Source organism: Mytilus edulis, chromosome 6, assembly GCF_963676685.1.
Source record: "Mytilus edulis chromosome 6, xbMytEdul2.2, whole genome shotgun sequence".
NCBI lineage: Eukaryota > Metazoa > Mollusca > Bivalvia > Mytilida > Mytilidae > Mytilus > Mytilus edulis.
The window spans coordinates 80,100,600-80,115,707 of NC_092349.1; the positions used below are offsets into that span (position 1 = coordinate 80,100,600).

The window sequence follows — 15,108 nt, forward strand, 5'->3', positions numbered from 1 at the left end:
AGGATAAATTCTGCTAAGTTAATGAAATCTTCATAAGTTTGCAGCTCTTAAAAAACTTAAAATTATTGGAAAGCACATTTTTAAACACGCATGTTTAAACATTTCAAGATTAACTTTCTAAACAATCTACTAATAAGATTGTCAGTGGTGGGAAGAGATTTTGATTTTTCCTAATTAACAATTGATAATACTAATAATATATTGAAATTCAATAAACAAAAGTGCATGTCCTAAAAATTAAAAGCTTATTGGTAGTGATCCATTTAACATTTCTGAATTGATTTAATACTTATTTTATCCTGCAATTACCCCGCTTCCATGTTGAGCTAGTGGAAATATGAATATTTATGTTTCCAAACAAGTTAATTTTGGGGTCCTCTTCGCAGTCCACATTTCAACTATATCAATTTCTTTGAGGAATTAGAGACAATGATTTAGATTTTAATAACTAAATTTCCATGTGTTAGGAGTAATTTCAGGATAAACACAATATATGTATATTGTCGGAAAATCTGAAATGTATTTGCACTCGCTACGAAACAGGAGAAAACCCAGCAGAGCCACGCTTTATGTCCTGTTTCTAAAGCTCATACATATAAATTTTATATTTTCCGACAACATTTATATATTGTATATTTATATTAACTATATGCAGACTGTAAAATGAAAATGAAACTCCACTTAACTAATGGTTGTGTTCTTTAAAATAGTTAGATAATTAATATTTATATAATCATTAGGATTGCCTGTAACACTTTCCACTTAAGAGTATCAAATATTAATTATATACATGTCATTCATTTGTATATCTATCTTTTCTTTACTAATTGTTTGGTTTAAATGATTTGTATTTGAGCTTCAGAGGGACAAAAATTTGCATGCTCTGATGGACAGACCAAAAGTGCTATTTCGTAGCGGTCAGTTTCTATCGGTTGAGGAAGCTAGAGTGCCAGAGAGAACCAACACCCTTCTGTGGGGAAATTACAAATTCTTGCAAGTAAGCTTGGGAGTCTTGCGCACATGTCACATGCTGGATTTGAACTTACAACCTCAGTTTTACAAAAGTTTAACTACTTATACCATGCAGTCACTGAGGACTCTGTCTTGATTTAAAAACAAAACTTACAATATAACTTCTACTATTCTACACTTAAAAATGCAACAGGCTTCTATATTACAGTAATGTTCAACATTTGGAATTATTTCAGATGTGACAATAACTTCTAATACATCATGGATACTATAATTTAGTTAAGTGAAATTAAAAAAGCAAAATGAAAAATAAAATCTACATTTACATCAAATAGCATACAAAATTCCATAAATGGCAAATGAGTTTTATCAAACAGAATAAATGGAATCTTTATAGGAAAGCACTATAATTCACAAAATACAACAAACATTCTTCTTTTACAAAGACAAAACAATAACGGTCGAAGGTTAATTCATACATTATACTCAAGGTTTCTGTTAAAAAACACATCACACAAAATACCATCATGTATAATTTATATTCTATTACAATAGACAACTTTTGAGTTCATCGGTCACCGGAAAAAACTCGTCAATTATGCGCGCTTTTATGACGTCATTTACCAGATAGAGGGGCTCACCTGTATCCCTGCACTATTAACGTTCATCAAGCGTCTTAGTGATCGTCGTTGTGCAGGATAAACTAGAAATAATGGTTGTTCTGTAGGTACTTGATGACAATTCCCTAATGACAGCAGTGCTGATTGTCAATTTTGAGAATTCAATTTGCCCAATAATTCGTACAATATAGAATTATAGTTTTCCAACCACTCGCTCAACATTAGAATGGAAGTGATGACGCCCCTAAACGCACAAATGACGTTCACTAAAACCGATGTTTTTGACGGAAATGCATCGAACTTGAAAGTTGTCTATTCTTTTTCTTTCCTATATATAGATCTATAACAAAGGAGGTAAAACTGAAACTGGTCAGAACTCAAGTTTTAAATTTGTTTTTGAACTTTTTTAATGAGTTTTAAGTTATCAACAGAATTATTCCTTTCACAAAGAATATAAATTATTTATAACAATCAGTTGGAGTGATGGTCCCATCATTACGTTTACACAAATAAATACTCTCTATATTTACAATATTATGTACATCATTAAAATATGTGAGTCCTTGGAAGATATGTGCCCCCTTCCATAGCCAAAACAAAATATAAGCATAAATACAAATCCATTGTTATGGATTACCCTAAATTCACTCTCAGATCAATAATTAAGTATATTTCATGTCCTACACTAGAAACTGTACAATTTTGTGGGTTTCTGCTTAAGTTTTCATGCAGTTGGGAATTAACTAACTGAAGTAAAAAAAAGGCCATGTTTTGATTTGTCAGATCTTTATGTTCAGTAGAAGATTCTGTTCAAGTTTGATGGAATTTGTAAAGTAGTTTACAATGGGCTGGGAATTAACAAGGACAGGAAATTACATCAGATGACAGACTGGATACCTGTCATGCATACAATAAAACTCTACTTAACAGTTGGTGCGCCTCAACAAAATTTGGATAAAACAAAAATGTTGAAAGGTGACTGAAAAGTTATTAAAGTAGTTGTTCTTGATAGCTTTATAAAATGAGAGAATGTTTGATACCTTCCACTATTGAAAGGTTAAAATAGAAAATATTATTTTACCTCATTCAAGTTGAGTTTTCTTTTTTTTTAAGGTGATAAAATTTACAAACCACACTTGCTTAATTTGTGTGAAAACCATGAAGAATGGACATTTTGGCAATTTGGGTTATTCCAACACATAACATTCTGATTATCAGCTCATGTAGTTTTTTGTATGCACATATTGAGAACATTGTACATTTAACCTCAATTATAAAATACGTAAAAATCTAGCTTACAATTATTTTCAAGAATCCCACCTTGTCTGCTATTTGGTATTAGCTGTAACCAGTAGCAGTCAGGGGAGGTAATCATTATTTCATCTTTAGGCATAAAATAGACAACAAATTAGTATGCTTCACTCCATTTAGTCATATATAGTCTGTTTTCCTTAAATAACACCTCTTTTTCAAAAAATCCTGAATCTGCCCATGATAACTATTTTCCGATCTTATTAAAAGTTAATCAAATATTGAGGTACATAGCCAAGTATGATAATAGTCAGTCTACTGTATATAAACAACCTTTATTATTGGACACCATAACAAAGCCCACTTTTAGAATCTTTTTTTTTATTTTATATATTATATAGGATCAAGCCAACCTTTGACATTATATATCTTCAATAAATTGAAATTTGCATTACTTGGAAATGTCAATGCTATACTCTGCAAAAATACACAATTTTATAAAAAGTTTGTACAACAAAAGCTGAATATATATATATAAAGTTTCAAAAGCAGATCAATATCTTAAAAAGAAACAATCCCTTAAGCAGGTATATGTGAAAAATATCTTATAAACCAACTCAACCAAAATTTCCTTTATGAAAAAAAATGTTTATTGAAATAGATGTTACTTATTCAACAAATATAAATATAAAAAAAGAAGATGTGGTATGATTACCAGTGAGACTACTCTCCACATGAGACCAAAATGAAGTCTTAAAAACTTGAACAAAAAGTGAAATTTTCTTCATGACACCATGACTTTATGATAAAGTAGTTTTCATACCTAAAATTTTATAAGATGACAAAATACTTACTTTTGTTTAATACTTTTGTATTTCATTTAAATAGCCACATAGACTATAATTTGGATAATATATATTTAAGGACATTTTTTTACATAATAATAAATTTTGGAGCAAAATCAATGTATTCAGACATTCTGATGCCTCTTGATTGTCTTTTTGATAATTGAAACCACTTGGCTTTCTAATACCTTCACTTAACAGAAGGATATCCTATCAAAAAACACAACATCAAAGATATGCATTTCAAAATTGTAAAAATTCATCATGAAAGCTTTATTTCTATTTTTACTCAATTTTTAAACTGCTTTTACTAGGAAAGCATTTATTTTCAAACACAGGAACTTTACAGATCTAAAAATATACATAAAAGAGTTAACTACTTCAAAACTTTACTTAAATCTAAAAAACACATACAAAAATAAAGTTAACAATAAACAAATTTGATCAAGGTACACTTGTTTGATGACCTTGCAAAATGTAAGTTTATTTGTTTAAGTAACTAAAAAGTGTAATTGTTTTGTATATAAATGGGGTGACTATGTAAGACAAGACAGAAACAATGTCACCCATGTTCAAATACTTGTTGTAGTAAATACTGGTTTATATGACAAGAAACTGGCTAACAAGCTTATAAATAAAGACAGAACAGAAAACTCTTATGATATGAACCTTTATAAAAATATAAATTGAAAGAATAAATGAGATTACAGTGTTTTGATTTTCTTGTAATAACAAAGAGTTGAAGAGACTCTACAAAACAGACATTATTATGCAGACAAACTTTCATGTGCTAAAAAATTATGAGACAATATAATGAAGATAGCAGTACAATCAGTATATTACGCATTAGCATTACAATGCAGATTCTCTTAATTTATAATCAAAATAATTAAATGGAGAAAAGAATCATTTGGAAACAAAATGAAATTTATTCAAGAAGTTTCAACTGTGTCAGATTTTTAAAGTGGTGCTGCACAGTGTAAACATGGTTATACAAATTTAACAGAATTTCATGTAATTCAAGTGCCAGAAATGTTACCAAAAGAATGTTACATTATAAATTCTTTGTGCCTTTATATATATAGTCTACAATATTCGTAAAAAATATATTTCAAATATAATTTCACAGTATAAATTATAGAGCTTTTTAAAATTCATGAACAATTTGTTACTGTTATTTAACTCTTGTTTATAGGTTTTTGAAATATGTGAAAACCTTTTTTTTCAAGATTCAAATTTCAGGTCCTAAGATTCAATGTTTTGTAAAAAGATATAGAAAATCAACAAAATCTCAAAATAACCCCAGATTTATTCGTCCTCACGACCTCAGATCTCTTAAAATAATATAAAATTTCAAATATAACGTTCATAACTAAATGTGCAATTGTTCTTATTCAACTTGGCGAATGATAAAGCATCTGTATACAATTATTTTTTATAAAAGATTAAGTTTTATCAATATTTATCAAATGACATGAATCATTACCAAATACCCTGATAATTCCAACAAATTAAATAAGGAGACATTTGTTATCACATGATGGATAAAATATTATACACAAGTTTAGTCGGAAGTTTACTAAATGGATTATAAGTTTGAAAATAATATATACTGATTACCCCAAAAATATTGATGAGCTTGAATAATCAAGTTAAAAAAAAGGAAGAAATGCAAATGATTTGAAAATTTTATACAGAAAAACATGGTAAAATATTATAGACAACAGAATGAGAGATTCCATGCAAGTGGAAATGACATATTTCATGTATATAAAATATGTATTGAGAACACCGTATTTTCTTACATTTTTTTCCTAATATTCAAGGATTTCAATGTTTAAAAAAAATGTCTTAGTTTTTTGATAAAAATAATGTCTTACTGCTTTGGATAAAAAAATGTGTATTTATATTCTGTTTCTATGCTAAAAAGTAGCTTAACCAAAAGTATCCACAAACATATATTTTGGTATGCATTAATATTAAGTGTACATGTATGTAGGGAGGCAAGACACACACCTGTATTTTGGGTCTTTAAAAAATATAAGAAATCTTAGCTAAGAAATGGCTATTTAATATACTGTATATTTGTTTACATGCTGCCAACAATTACCAGTATTTCTTTTAAAAAGTGGCTCCCAATGGAATGCAATATTCTGGGACATTGACAGAAATCACATACAACACAACAATCTAATCTGACACAATATTTATCATTATATTACAAAAGGATTACTGCACTTAACAATAAAAAAATGCAATAATCTTACTTAAAAGAATTCTAATAATTCTTTCTATTGATAGATTTTGAAAGACACAATTTGAGCAAGAGTTGGTTCTTTTTTTGTCACCATGTTGGAGTGTTTAAGTGCCAAAATTCCTTCATACATCGGTAAAATTCAACTGCTACACTTAAGAAAAAGAGTTTATGTATAATTTTTAATTCTTTTAGCCTCGTTTAATTTGTCACTTTAATTTAGGAAAAAATTTCTAACCAGACTTGTTTATAAATATTCACATGTTTGAATTTGGATATTCAAACAAGAAAATAAATTGATTATCATTCCAAAAATGTAGCTCAAGGGAGATAAGTCAAACTCAATTCATGTCTTTGAAACATATCTATTGTTCTATAAATATTATTATAACAAAACATAAATAAAATTACTCTACTTTTAAGTGGTTACTGTTGTTGTTCCCGTTAACTGTGATGGTTTTATCCTTCAGGACTTTGTCTTGTGTCCGTAATATGTCCGTTTGAAATAATCTCCAAAATAATATAATGTTAATACCAGCCATCACAATCATTGACATTGTCAGAATAACAAAATAGAATGACGGCACTCTGTGTCCTTCATCGTACATTCCATAAAAAATACGGGAAACAGAGGTCATACGACATAATAGAAATGTTACTAGATTGATATAAGATACTCCTTTGTATAGTCTCGTATCAAAACCTACTTGGCACATTTGTAAAAGTTTTCGAGTATGTAGAAAGAAACTGTTGATTTCCGCCATTAATGCCAGGACGTTGTATCCTATACAAATCCTGGCATGGAAGTTGTACCAAAACATGGAGATTACCTGTAAAGAAATTATAAGTAATACACAAAGTTCAAATTTTTAATATTGGAAACAAGCTAAATTTTTTCAAATAAAGGTGTATGCATCATGATGAACTAAATTAAATGTCACTTCCAATGTTCAGACTACATTAATGCCTACTGAGTACTGTCAATTATTATCATGATTATAGACCCTCTACATGTGGCTGTCAAAAGTCATGAGCATGTAATTCAGTGATTGTTGTTAGTGGTTGTCTGTTTAGATATCTGCTTTTTATTTTGTAATAAATCATTCATTTTTTTTTAATTGTTTCAAACTTTAACCATATCAGCACTATCATGACTATCTAAAGCTGAATTCATGGTAAAGGTATTGCTCATCTTTGAAAACCACACACCATGTACAAGGACCTATTTTTTAAATATTGCTCCATAATAAACAGCAAGGTGCCTTCAAATATTCAAACAGAACTTTTTCTAAAAGAAATTTTGTATAGATTGATTAATTGGCGTCCCAGCATTATTGTTCTATTCTGTTGCCATCAGGTTTTTTTCCTTGGTGACAATCCTTGTCAATTAAGATTGGTATTGAGCGCAACTGCCAATGCCAATCTTTGATGAAATTTGATAAAGAATAACAAACCAATGGACATAAATATAGAATACTATGCCGCATTTCTCTTTAAATATGGCACAAAAGCTAGATATATAAGGTAGTTGATATACTCTCAAGTCATATCAATACATTCTATTTTATCTGTACTACAAAGTAATGAATACAAACATATTTTCTTGTCAGGTTATATTTTAAGAAACTATTTTACTGAAGTAATTGAAATGTCATGAATGTAATAAAAAAGTAATCGATGATTACATCATAAATTTTGCTGTAATCGATTATATTACAAATACATGTACCGGTAATCAAAAATGTCTTTGATTACAGATTACTGTCGATTACTGGAAAAAATGTAATCAATTACGATTGATTACGATTACAGATAACAATTACCCCATCCCTGGGCACAGTCATGACAGTGTTATTATACTTACAGCTATATGATGTAGACTTAACTCCCAGTTATTTAAAATCTTCTTATTCACAATCATATCTATACTATCATATACAAAGTAAGCTGCAAAACAAATAAAAATTTACATTATACTTCTGGATTTGGTGTTGATGACACATCTTAGATTCTGTTAATTTTATCCTGCAATCTGCCAACTATTGTAAAAATATCAGGTATACAAATAAGTTCTAACTTCTAAAGCTTGTACATCAATTTTATATTTTCTGTCAATGTATTTACATTTTTTGTACATGTATATCATATGTATATTTATTCACATCTGTATTTGAACCTAATCACTTACAGCCAATTGCATTGAGTGTGTAGACAAAGGTTATATCTTTAGTTAGCTTGATCTCTAGCTGAACCTTGGAGTCATTATTAGGTAAGGTACCCACCCCTCCTTACAAGTTAGCCTAGTTCAGACAGTTAGATTGTTTCAATGTCGGACTAGTCTACTCTTAAAGGAGGGTAATTTACCTACATAATAATGACTTCACGGTTCAGCTAGCAAGCAAGCTAACCAAAATATATTACCTCTGCCTACACACTCAGTGCAATCGGCTGTAAGATCTTGAATGATGTATTATTGCATAGACACCTGTTGACAGTTGAAGACTAAAAGTTGCCTTTACATGTTTTTGGGCTTCCGTTGAGTTGCTGAATCATTGATAAATACCTGGTATCTTAATATATATATTTGTAGCACAACTCCTTTTATTCATACTCTAGCTATAGATGTCAGTATTTTTTTCAATTTAGCAAAGAAGGTTTTCTTGAAATATTTCCTCACTAGCTATACAAACCAGTCAACCCCTATGATTTATTGGGGATTTCCCTGTAAGAAAGGTGTTGACCTGAATTTAGAATTTTGTTATAAGTAGTAGATTAAAAACACATATGACAAAATAAGAGGAGCATAAGTTCAACTTGTTGCTCTAAAAAACCCTTATTAAGGAGATTTTGAGAAGTTGCATATGTGGACATACTGTAGTTTTTAAGTCTGCCTAAAGCTTGTATCTTACATCATGAAATTTAACTCTCTCACAATGTTCCAGCATGTATCTCAGAGCAGAAGGAGGGTGATAGTTGTCTGAAAGGGCTCTTATAAAATAAAAGCGCTATCAACCAATAATTTCCAAGTTCATATAATTAATAACAGTTTAAATAACTGTGGCACTGCAGTCACCTTTGTATGCATCAAGTCCTAATTTAAGAGTAAAATTATAAACAAGCCTTTCAAAAGTAAGGTTACATGTAAGTTTGGGAAATCTCATATAACACAAAATTCATTTAAGTTACAATCTAACTAAAAAACTTCTTAGTATGTATATATACCATGATATACATGATATATGTTTGTACGTTTTTGGTTGACTAAATAATACATTCAATTTCTAAAATATGTGTACTCACCAGTTGAAAAAGGTATCATCAAATATATAAAATAATTGTTGTAAGCTATCAAATCATTCATAAACTCTGGATATAGCACCAAACTGAAATAATCAAATAAAAATACATCTTCAAATCATTCTTTTTGGCTGAACATATTAAAACTCATTGTATTTATTGTAAAATCATTGCATCTTGTATTCTTGGCTGTCTTATCTACAATGTATTTCTATATTAACAATTTGAAAATTAACCTGCATGTTTCACTGGTTTTTTTTCATTTTTTTCACAGATGTTGTCCTACACACATGACTCAAATTTCATTTTAATTTAGAACATGATTTCTAGACTGTTTAATAAGACTTTCTATGTAGAAAGTCATTATTCAACTTGGAAGTTCTACAGTCATGAGTCATGACAGCAGATTTATCTTTTGGGTTTGATTTTCTTTGAAACATATTGTTATATATAAAATCTAGTTAATTGTTTAATACTGTATATTGATCTTAAAAGTACTAAACAAGCTTATGGGGGTTTTACAATTCTCAGTCCAATGATCAATATGGGTTGTTTTCATTGCTGTATACATGTACAGTACATATGTACAATGTATATATACTAAAGTCAACAATATGTTGTTTAATTTGTTCATCAACTAATTATTGAATATAAAAAATAAGGAAAATGTGTTAGGATTGTCAATGCAAAAAAATACATGAATTTAAGCATTATACATGTAGGTGAACATAAGGATTATAACAGTGAGTGATTCCTGACTGTATACATGGTATAGTAAAGGCAGTGTCTGAGCGTACCCACATTTTTTAATTCGATTACTTCTAGTTTTTGTATTGTAAATCGTTCATGATATTATATTAAGGATATGTCTAATTTTAGTACTTTACAAATGGAGTGTCCTTTCCACATTAAACTTGACATAACTAAAGATGGACATAACCTGATTGTGAGGGAATCACAAGGAAATCTGTGCCAAAACAATCATATTGGATATGTAAAATTTGTTCCAAATTTTAATTAGTTACATGAATATTTTATAATTGGTTTAAATTGATATTATTACTTGCTTCTTTAATTTTTATAAACTCAAGCTTTAATTTTAGTAGTTTTATATATTTTAAAATTTCAGTTTCTGTTTTACATTTTACTAAAAGATTATTTTAAAATATCATATGGGTATATTTTTAAATTATCAAAATTTTATTCTTTCAATTTTCATTTAAATTTTATAATAATATTAATTTCTATCATGTTTTTCTTTTACAGGGACTGTACAAGTTTCATTTTCCATCATTGTGCATTTAATTTTGCAATGTTTATTCTGTATCATTATTTAATAAATACAATTTGAAAATATTATTTTTCATACTCTTCACAAGTTCTACACGAAATTCCTATATTATCGATAATTTCCGTATATATTTCACTTTTCATTCCCCATCCAATGGCATTTTTATAGAAAACCAGATGTGGGTACGTGCAGCCAAGACCGGCAATTTGACTATTCGTACCCGCATGCGGGTACGCGCAGACACTGAAGACCAGGCTTGAGAAATTTGAAAAAAACATTTATTCAAGAACAAATGGCTTGATTTATGCTTATTGAACCCATATTTATGTAAGGTGGCAGCTGAGGGAATATAGCTTAATTTCTACACAAGTGTACTGCGTTTATATGTTTAATACATGTATATTCCTTGCCAAATAATGCCCCTCCCCCTTTTTTCCAATATCTGGATGTCATGGATGTACACCTGAATAATTCAACTCTCACTAACTTTGGACTTTCATAGCAGCTAAACATGAGAACAACGAACTGTAAAAGGAATTGAATCATGAGATAGTTATGTTTAACAGTTTGGAGATAAGTTAAAAATGCGAAGAAGTTTTTTAATGATGTAAGGGATATTTATTATTTTATTCGACATGATTGCATGTTCGGCAGGAGTATTTCGTGCAGACATACCATAAAATATCCCAAGTTCCAACTATTGCAGCGTGAATCCAGGATATAAAGAGATTCCTCCAACGCCATGGGTCGATATCAGACCGGACTGATTTGGGGTTGCCGATTTTGGTTACTGCTAGATTTAAGAGCTGAAAAAGGAGAATGGCACTAAAAAATACAGTATAGCCATGCCATCGCTCGACATCTTGTCCAGCTGACAATTCAGATGCCATGTTATCTGATAAATTTGGTTTTAACCCTGTCATCCCGGGTCATGTGGACTGTCATATACTTTTCTCAGTCAAGCCCTGTGTCACGTGACAAGCCGCTTAAAACGGTGAGGAATATAAACAAATGCACGTTGCCTAGTCATATCCAAAACAAAATATTTTAAAGGATTATAGAGTTAAATTGTCGGCAAATTGATTGGGCGGGAGTTGAGAAGTTGATCCACATGCTCATTTATCAATGTACCAGATTCACCGAAGAAGAGACATGGACAAAGGCCAAAAAAATAAAGTTGTTGGGTTCCTGTCACATGCACTTTTTTTCTGACTGATTTTAATGATCATTTAAGGACATTGTAATTAATAGTATGAGAAAGGCGCTAGCTTAAATGATCATTAAAGGACATTGTAATTAATAGTATGAGAAAGGCGCTACCTTAAATGCCAGCTTTATACTAAGACAATGTCCTATACATGCTATATATTGATTACTTTAGTTGTTGGTTGTTTAACGTCCAGTGGCAAATATTTCATGCATGTTCAGAACGAATGTCCTAGGGTACATTAACATATTGTTTATGTCTAAAAGAAAATAATAAGTTCAGATGGAAAATGTTTAGGGAACGAACATTGAACTTGAAAAGGCATGAGGGGTTATGGTATTTTTCCTGAAAAAAATATTCTGATTCCCCAACTGAAATTTATGAATAAAAAATCTGTTCAAGCATAGGACATTATAACTTAATATAATAAAAATTCGAAAATAAGCAGTCGGTTCAGTCTTTGTCAGAGTGTGGATGGATGGGTTTATCATATGTGCCCCCACCCTAAGTTTACAGACTGATAACATGGATAATGAGCAAAAAGTGAAAAGAAAAAAGAAAACTATTATACGTAGTTTCATAATGAGGGATATAGGACATTGGTTAAAATGTGAGGAAATCTGGAACAAATAGATAAAGTAGATATAGGAAGATGTGGTATGAGTGCCAATGAAACAATTTTTACACTCCATCCAAGTCACAATTTATAAGATGAAACCATATTGTAGGTCAAGGTACGGTCTTCAACGCGGAGCCTTGACTCACACCGAACAGCAAGCTATAAAGGGCTCAAAAAATTACTGGTGTTAAACCATTCAAACTGGAAATGCAACGGTCTGATCTATATAAAAACGAAACTAAACGAGAAACAATTATGAACCACATGAACAGACCACAACCACTAAACATCAGCTGATTCCTGACTTAGGACAGGTGCAGCGGGATTAAAAAATTTAATAGTATCAAACCTTTCTATTTTCTGAAACAATAGAATAACACAACAACATAGAATGTTACAAAGCTATGATTAGAGAAAAATAGGCAAAAAAAATATAATTTGAGATAACACTAGGCTGTCCTTCTCAGGCTTTATCTCATTTTAGTTTAAACATTATAGCCATATGATATAAAATTGAGAATGAAATGGGGAATGTGTCAAAGAGACAACAACCCGACTAAATGAAAAACAACAGCAGAGGGTCACCAACAGGTCTTCAATGTAGCGAGAAAATCCCGCACCCGGAGGCGTCCTTCAGCTGGCCCCTAAACAAATATATACTAGTCCAGTGATAATGAACGCCATACTAATTTCCAAATTGTACACAAGAAACTAAAATTAAAATAATACAAGACTAACAAAGGCCAGAGGCTCCTGACTCGGGACAGGCGCAAAAATGCGGCGGGGTTAAACATGTTTGTGAGATCTCAACCCTCCCCCTATACCTCTAACCAATGTAGAAAAGTAAACGCATAACAATACGCACATTAAAATTCAGTTCAAGAGAAGTCCGAGTCTGATGTCAGAAGATGTAACCAAAGAAAATAAACAAAATGACAATAATACATAAATATGTTTTCTTTACGCTGTAATTCACTTGGCCAAGAGGAAAGTGACTTTCGACGAGCTTGATATAATCATCACGTGCTTTTATTGCATGTCCAATTCATGATATATAGAATCACATTTGGTGTACAATTGATACATTTTGGTACCTAGATAATTATCATTAAATATATTTGTAATATTGAGTAAAACAATTCAATTTAATAATTAACCCCACCACTCTAAGAAAGCCAAGAAACTATTTAAACACCACTTGAAATGATCTGAACACCAGAAATATAATAATTTATAGAAAATTACATAAAACAATATAACCATTATTTAAACGAACTATACCCTCTAAGCAGCCGAATAGGATAAACTCATCATAGATACCAGGATTAAATTTTGTATTTACAAAAGACTCATCAGTGACGCTCGAATCCAAAGAAGTCAAAAAGGTCAAATAAAGTACGAAGTTGAAGAGCATTGAGAACCAAAATTCATAAAGGTTTTGCCAAATATAAAGTACGAAGTTGAAGAGCATTGAGAACCAAAATTCCTAAAGGTTTTGCCAAATATAAAGTACGAAGTTGAAGAGCATTGAGAACCAAAATTCCTAAAGGTTTTGCCAAATACAAATAAGGTAAAGAGAGCCAAGTTGCCACTGATCATACCACATCTTTTATTTTTAATATTTGATAATACATAACACAAACTGTGTGAGGAAGTAGTGACTGAGGTGTCAACACTATTCTGGAGTGCAACATTACTAAACGGAAAGCAAACTGAGTCTTGCAAAACAAGTCCGAATCAGTTTTCAAAAAACGCAGTTATCGGTTAAGGCAATTGCGACATCAAAATGATCTAACTTGGACAGGCAAACTACTTTAAAAAGTTAACACAATTAAAGCAAATGTCAAGGTTTGAATATAAGCATCACACTAAAAGACACGGCAAATGAGATAGCTCTAAAGTTTGTCTGTTGGTCTTTTGTTGTAAAACGTAGTCGTAGCCATATCTCATGCACAGCGTATAAGGACAAATCGTCGATTTTGCAAAATGTGGCACATACATGTAATTGGTCGTCCCCGTAAGTGTGAGAGTCCTTACCACCACTTCAGAATTAGATATAACTTTACAACAGGAATGACAAAGACTACCACAACACAAACTTAATTTTAAGGCAACTGTTCAAAGTTGATTGGGAAAACGGTTTGAAATATTACAGTTGTTATACATTCGTTTTGATGTGTTTGAGCTTTTGATTTTGCCATTTGATTAGGAACTTTCCATTTAGATGTTTCTTCGGAGTTCGGTATTTTTGTTATTTTATTTTTTAGCATCGGTGTTTCGTGTAAATGGGGGATTCACTACAATATTAGTCATGTTTATTGTAACCACTGAAATATTCCAGTTTTCCTAGCAAAAAGAATCGCTGATTTTTGTTTATTTTAAGCACCCAAAGTTTTTTTTTATATATTATACATATGTACAAACTACGACTTTTAAGTCCCGGTCACAACAGATCGTACGATTTTTTTGTCGTGGAAGATCTATAAAATAGAAGTCGCGTCACTGTCGTGCATAATGTCAAAATAATATTTCGAGTGGTCACATCAGCTACGACATGCCCACGATGGTTCTACGATGGGTACAAGACAGAAAAAAATAAGTAATTGTACTGTCGTGTGCTTGTCGCAAGTCAGTCGTGCGACAATCGTACGACAATCGTGAGTTGTTTGGATCTATTTTTCAAGTTTTTATGTATTGGGATGCGCGTGTGACTATCGTGCCACTGTCGTACGTCTGTTGTGCAACTGTAATT

General features: G+C 30.8%; 1 protein-coding gene across 1 annotated transcript; it reads right to left on the minus strand.

Annotated features, from left to right (window-relative positions):
- Positions 1–1,496: 1,496 nt before the first annotated feature.
- LOC139528610 (TLC domain-containing protein 2-like) lies at positions 1,497–11,535 on the minus strand. The gene is made up of 4 exons (XM_071324644.1): positions 11,206–11,535; positions 9,243–9,325; positions 7,807–7,889; positions 1,497–6,772 (listed from the first exon to the last, which is right to left on the minus strand). Exons 1-4 carry the CDS (start codon positions 11,451–11,453, stop codon positions 6,350–6,352), a joined length of 837 nt encoding a protein of 278 aa, XP_071180745.1. The 5' UTR covers positions 11,454–11,535; the 3' UTR covers positions 1,497–6,349.
- Positions 11,536–15,108: the final 3,573 nt, after the last annotated feature.

Bases quoted from the DNA above. Each gene is read 5' to 3' on its own strand.
- LOC139528610 (XM_071324644.1), bottom strand. From the start codon at position 11,453: ATGACAGGGTTAAAACCAAATTTATCAGATAACATGGCATCTGAATTG. The intron at 9,326-11,205 runs GTATGTCTGCAC...TGATTATTTCAG, and splicing joins GGAACTTGGGATATTTTATG to TTTGGTGCTATATCCAGAGT. The intron at 7,890-9,242 runs GTGAGTACACAT...TTTGTTTTGCAG, and splicing joins GATGATACCTTTTTCAACTG to CTTACTTTGTATATGATAGT.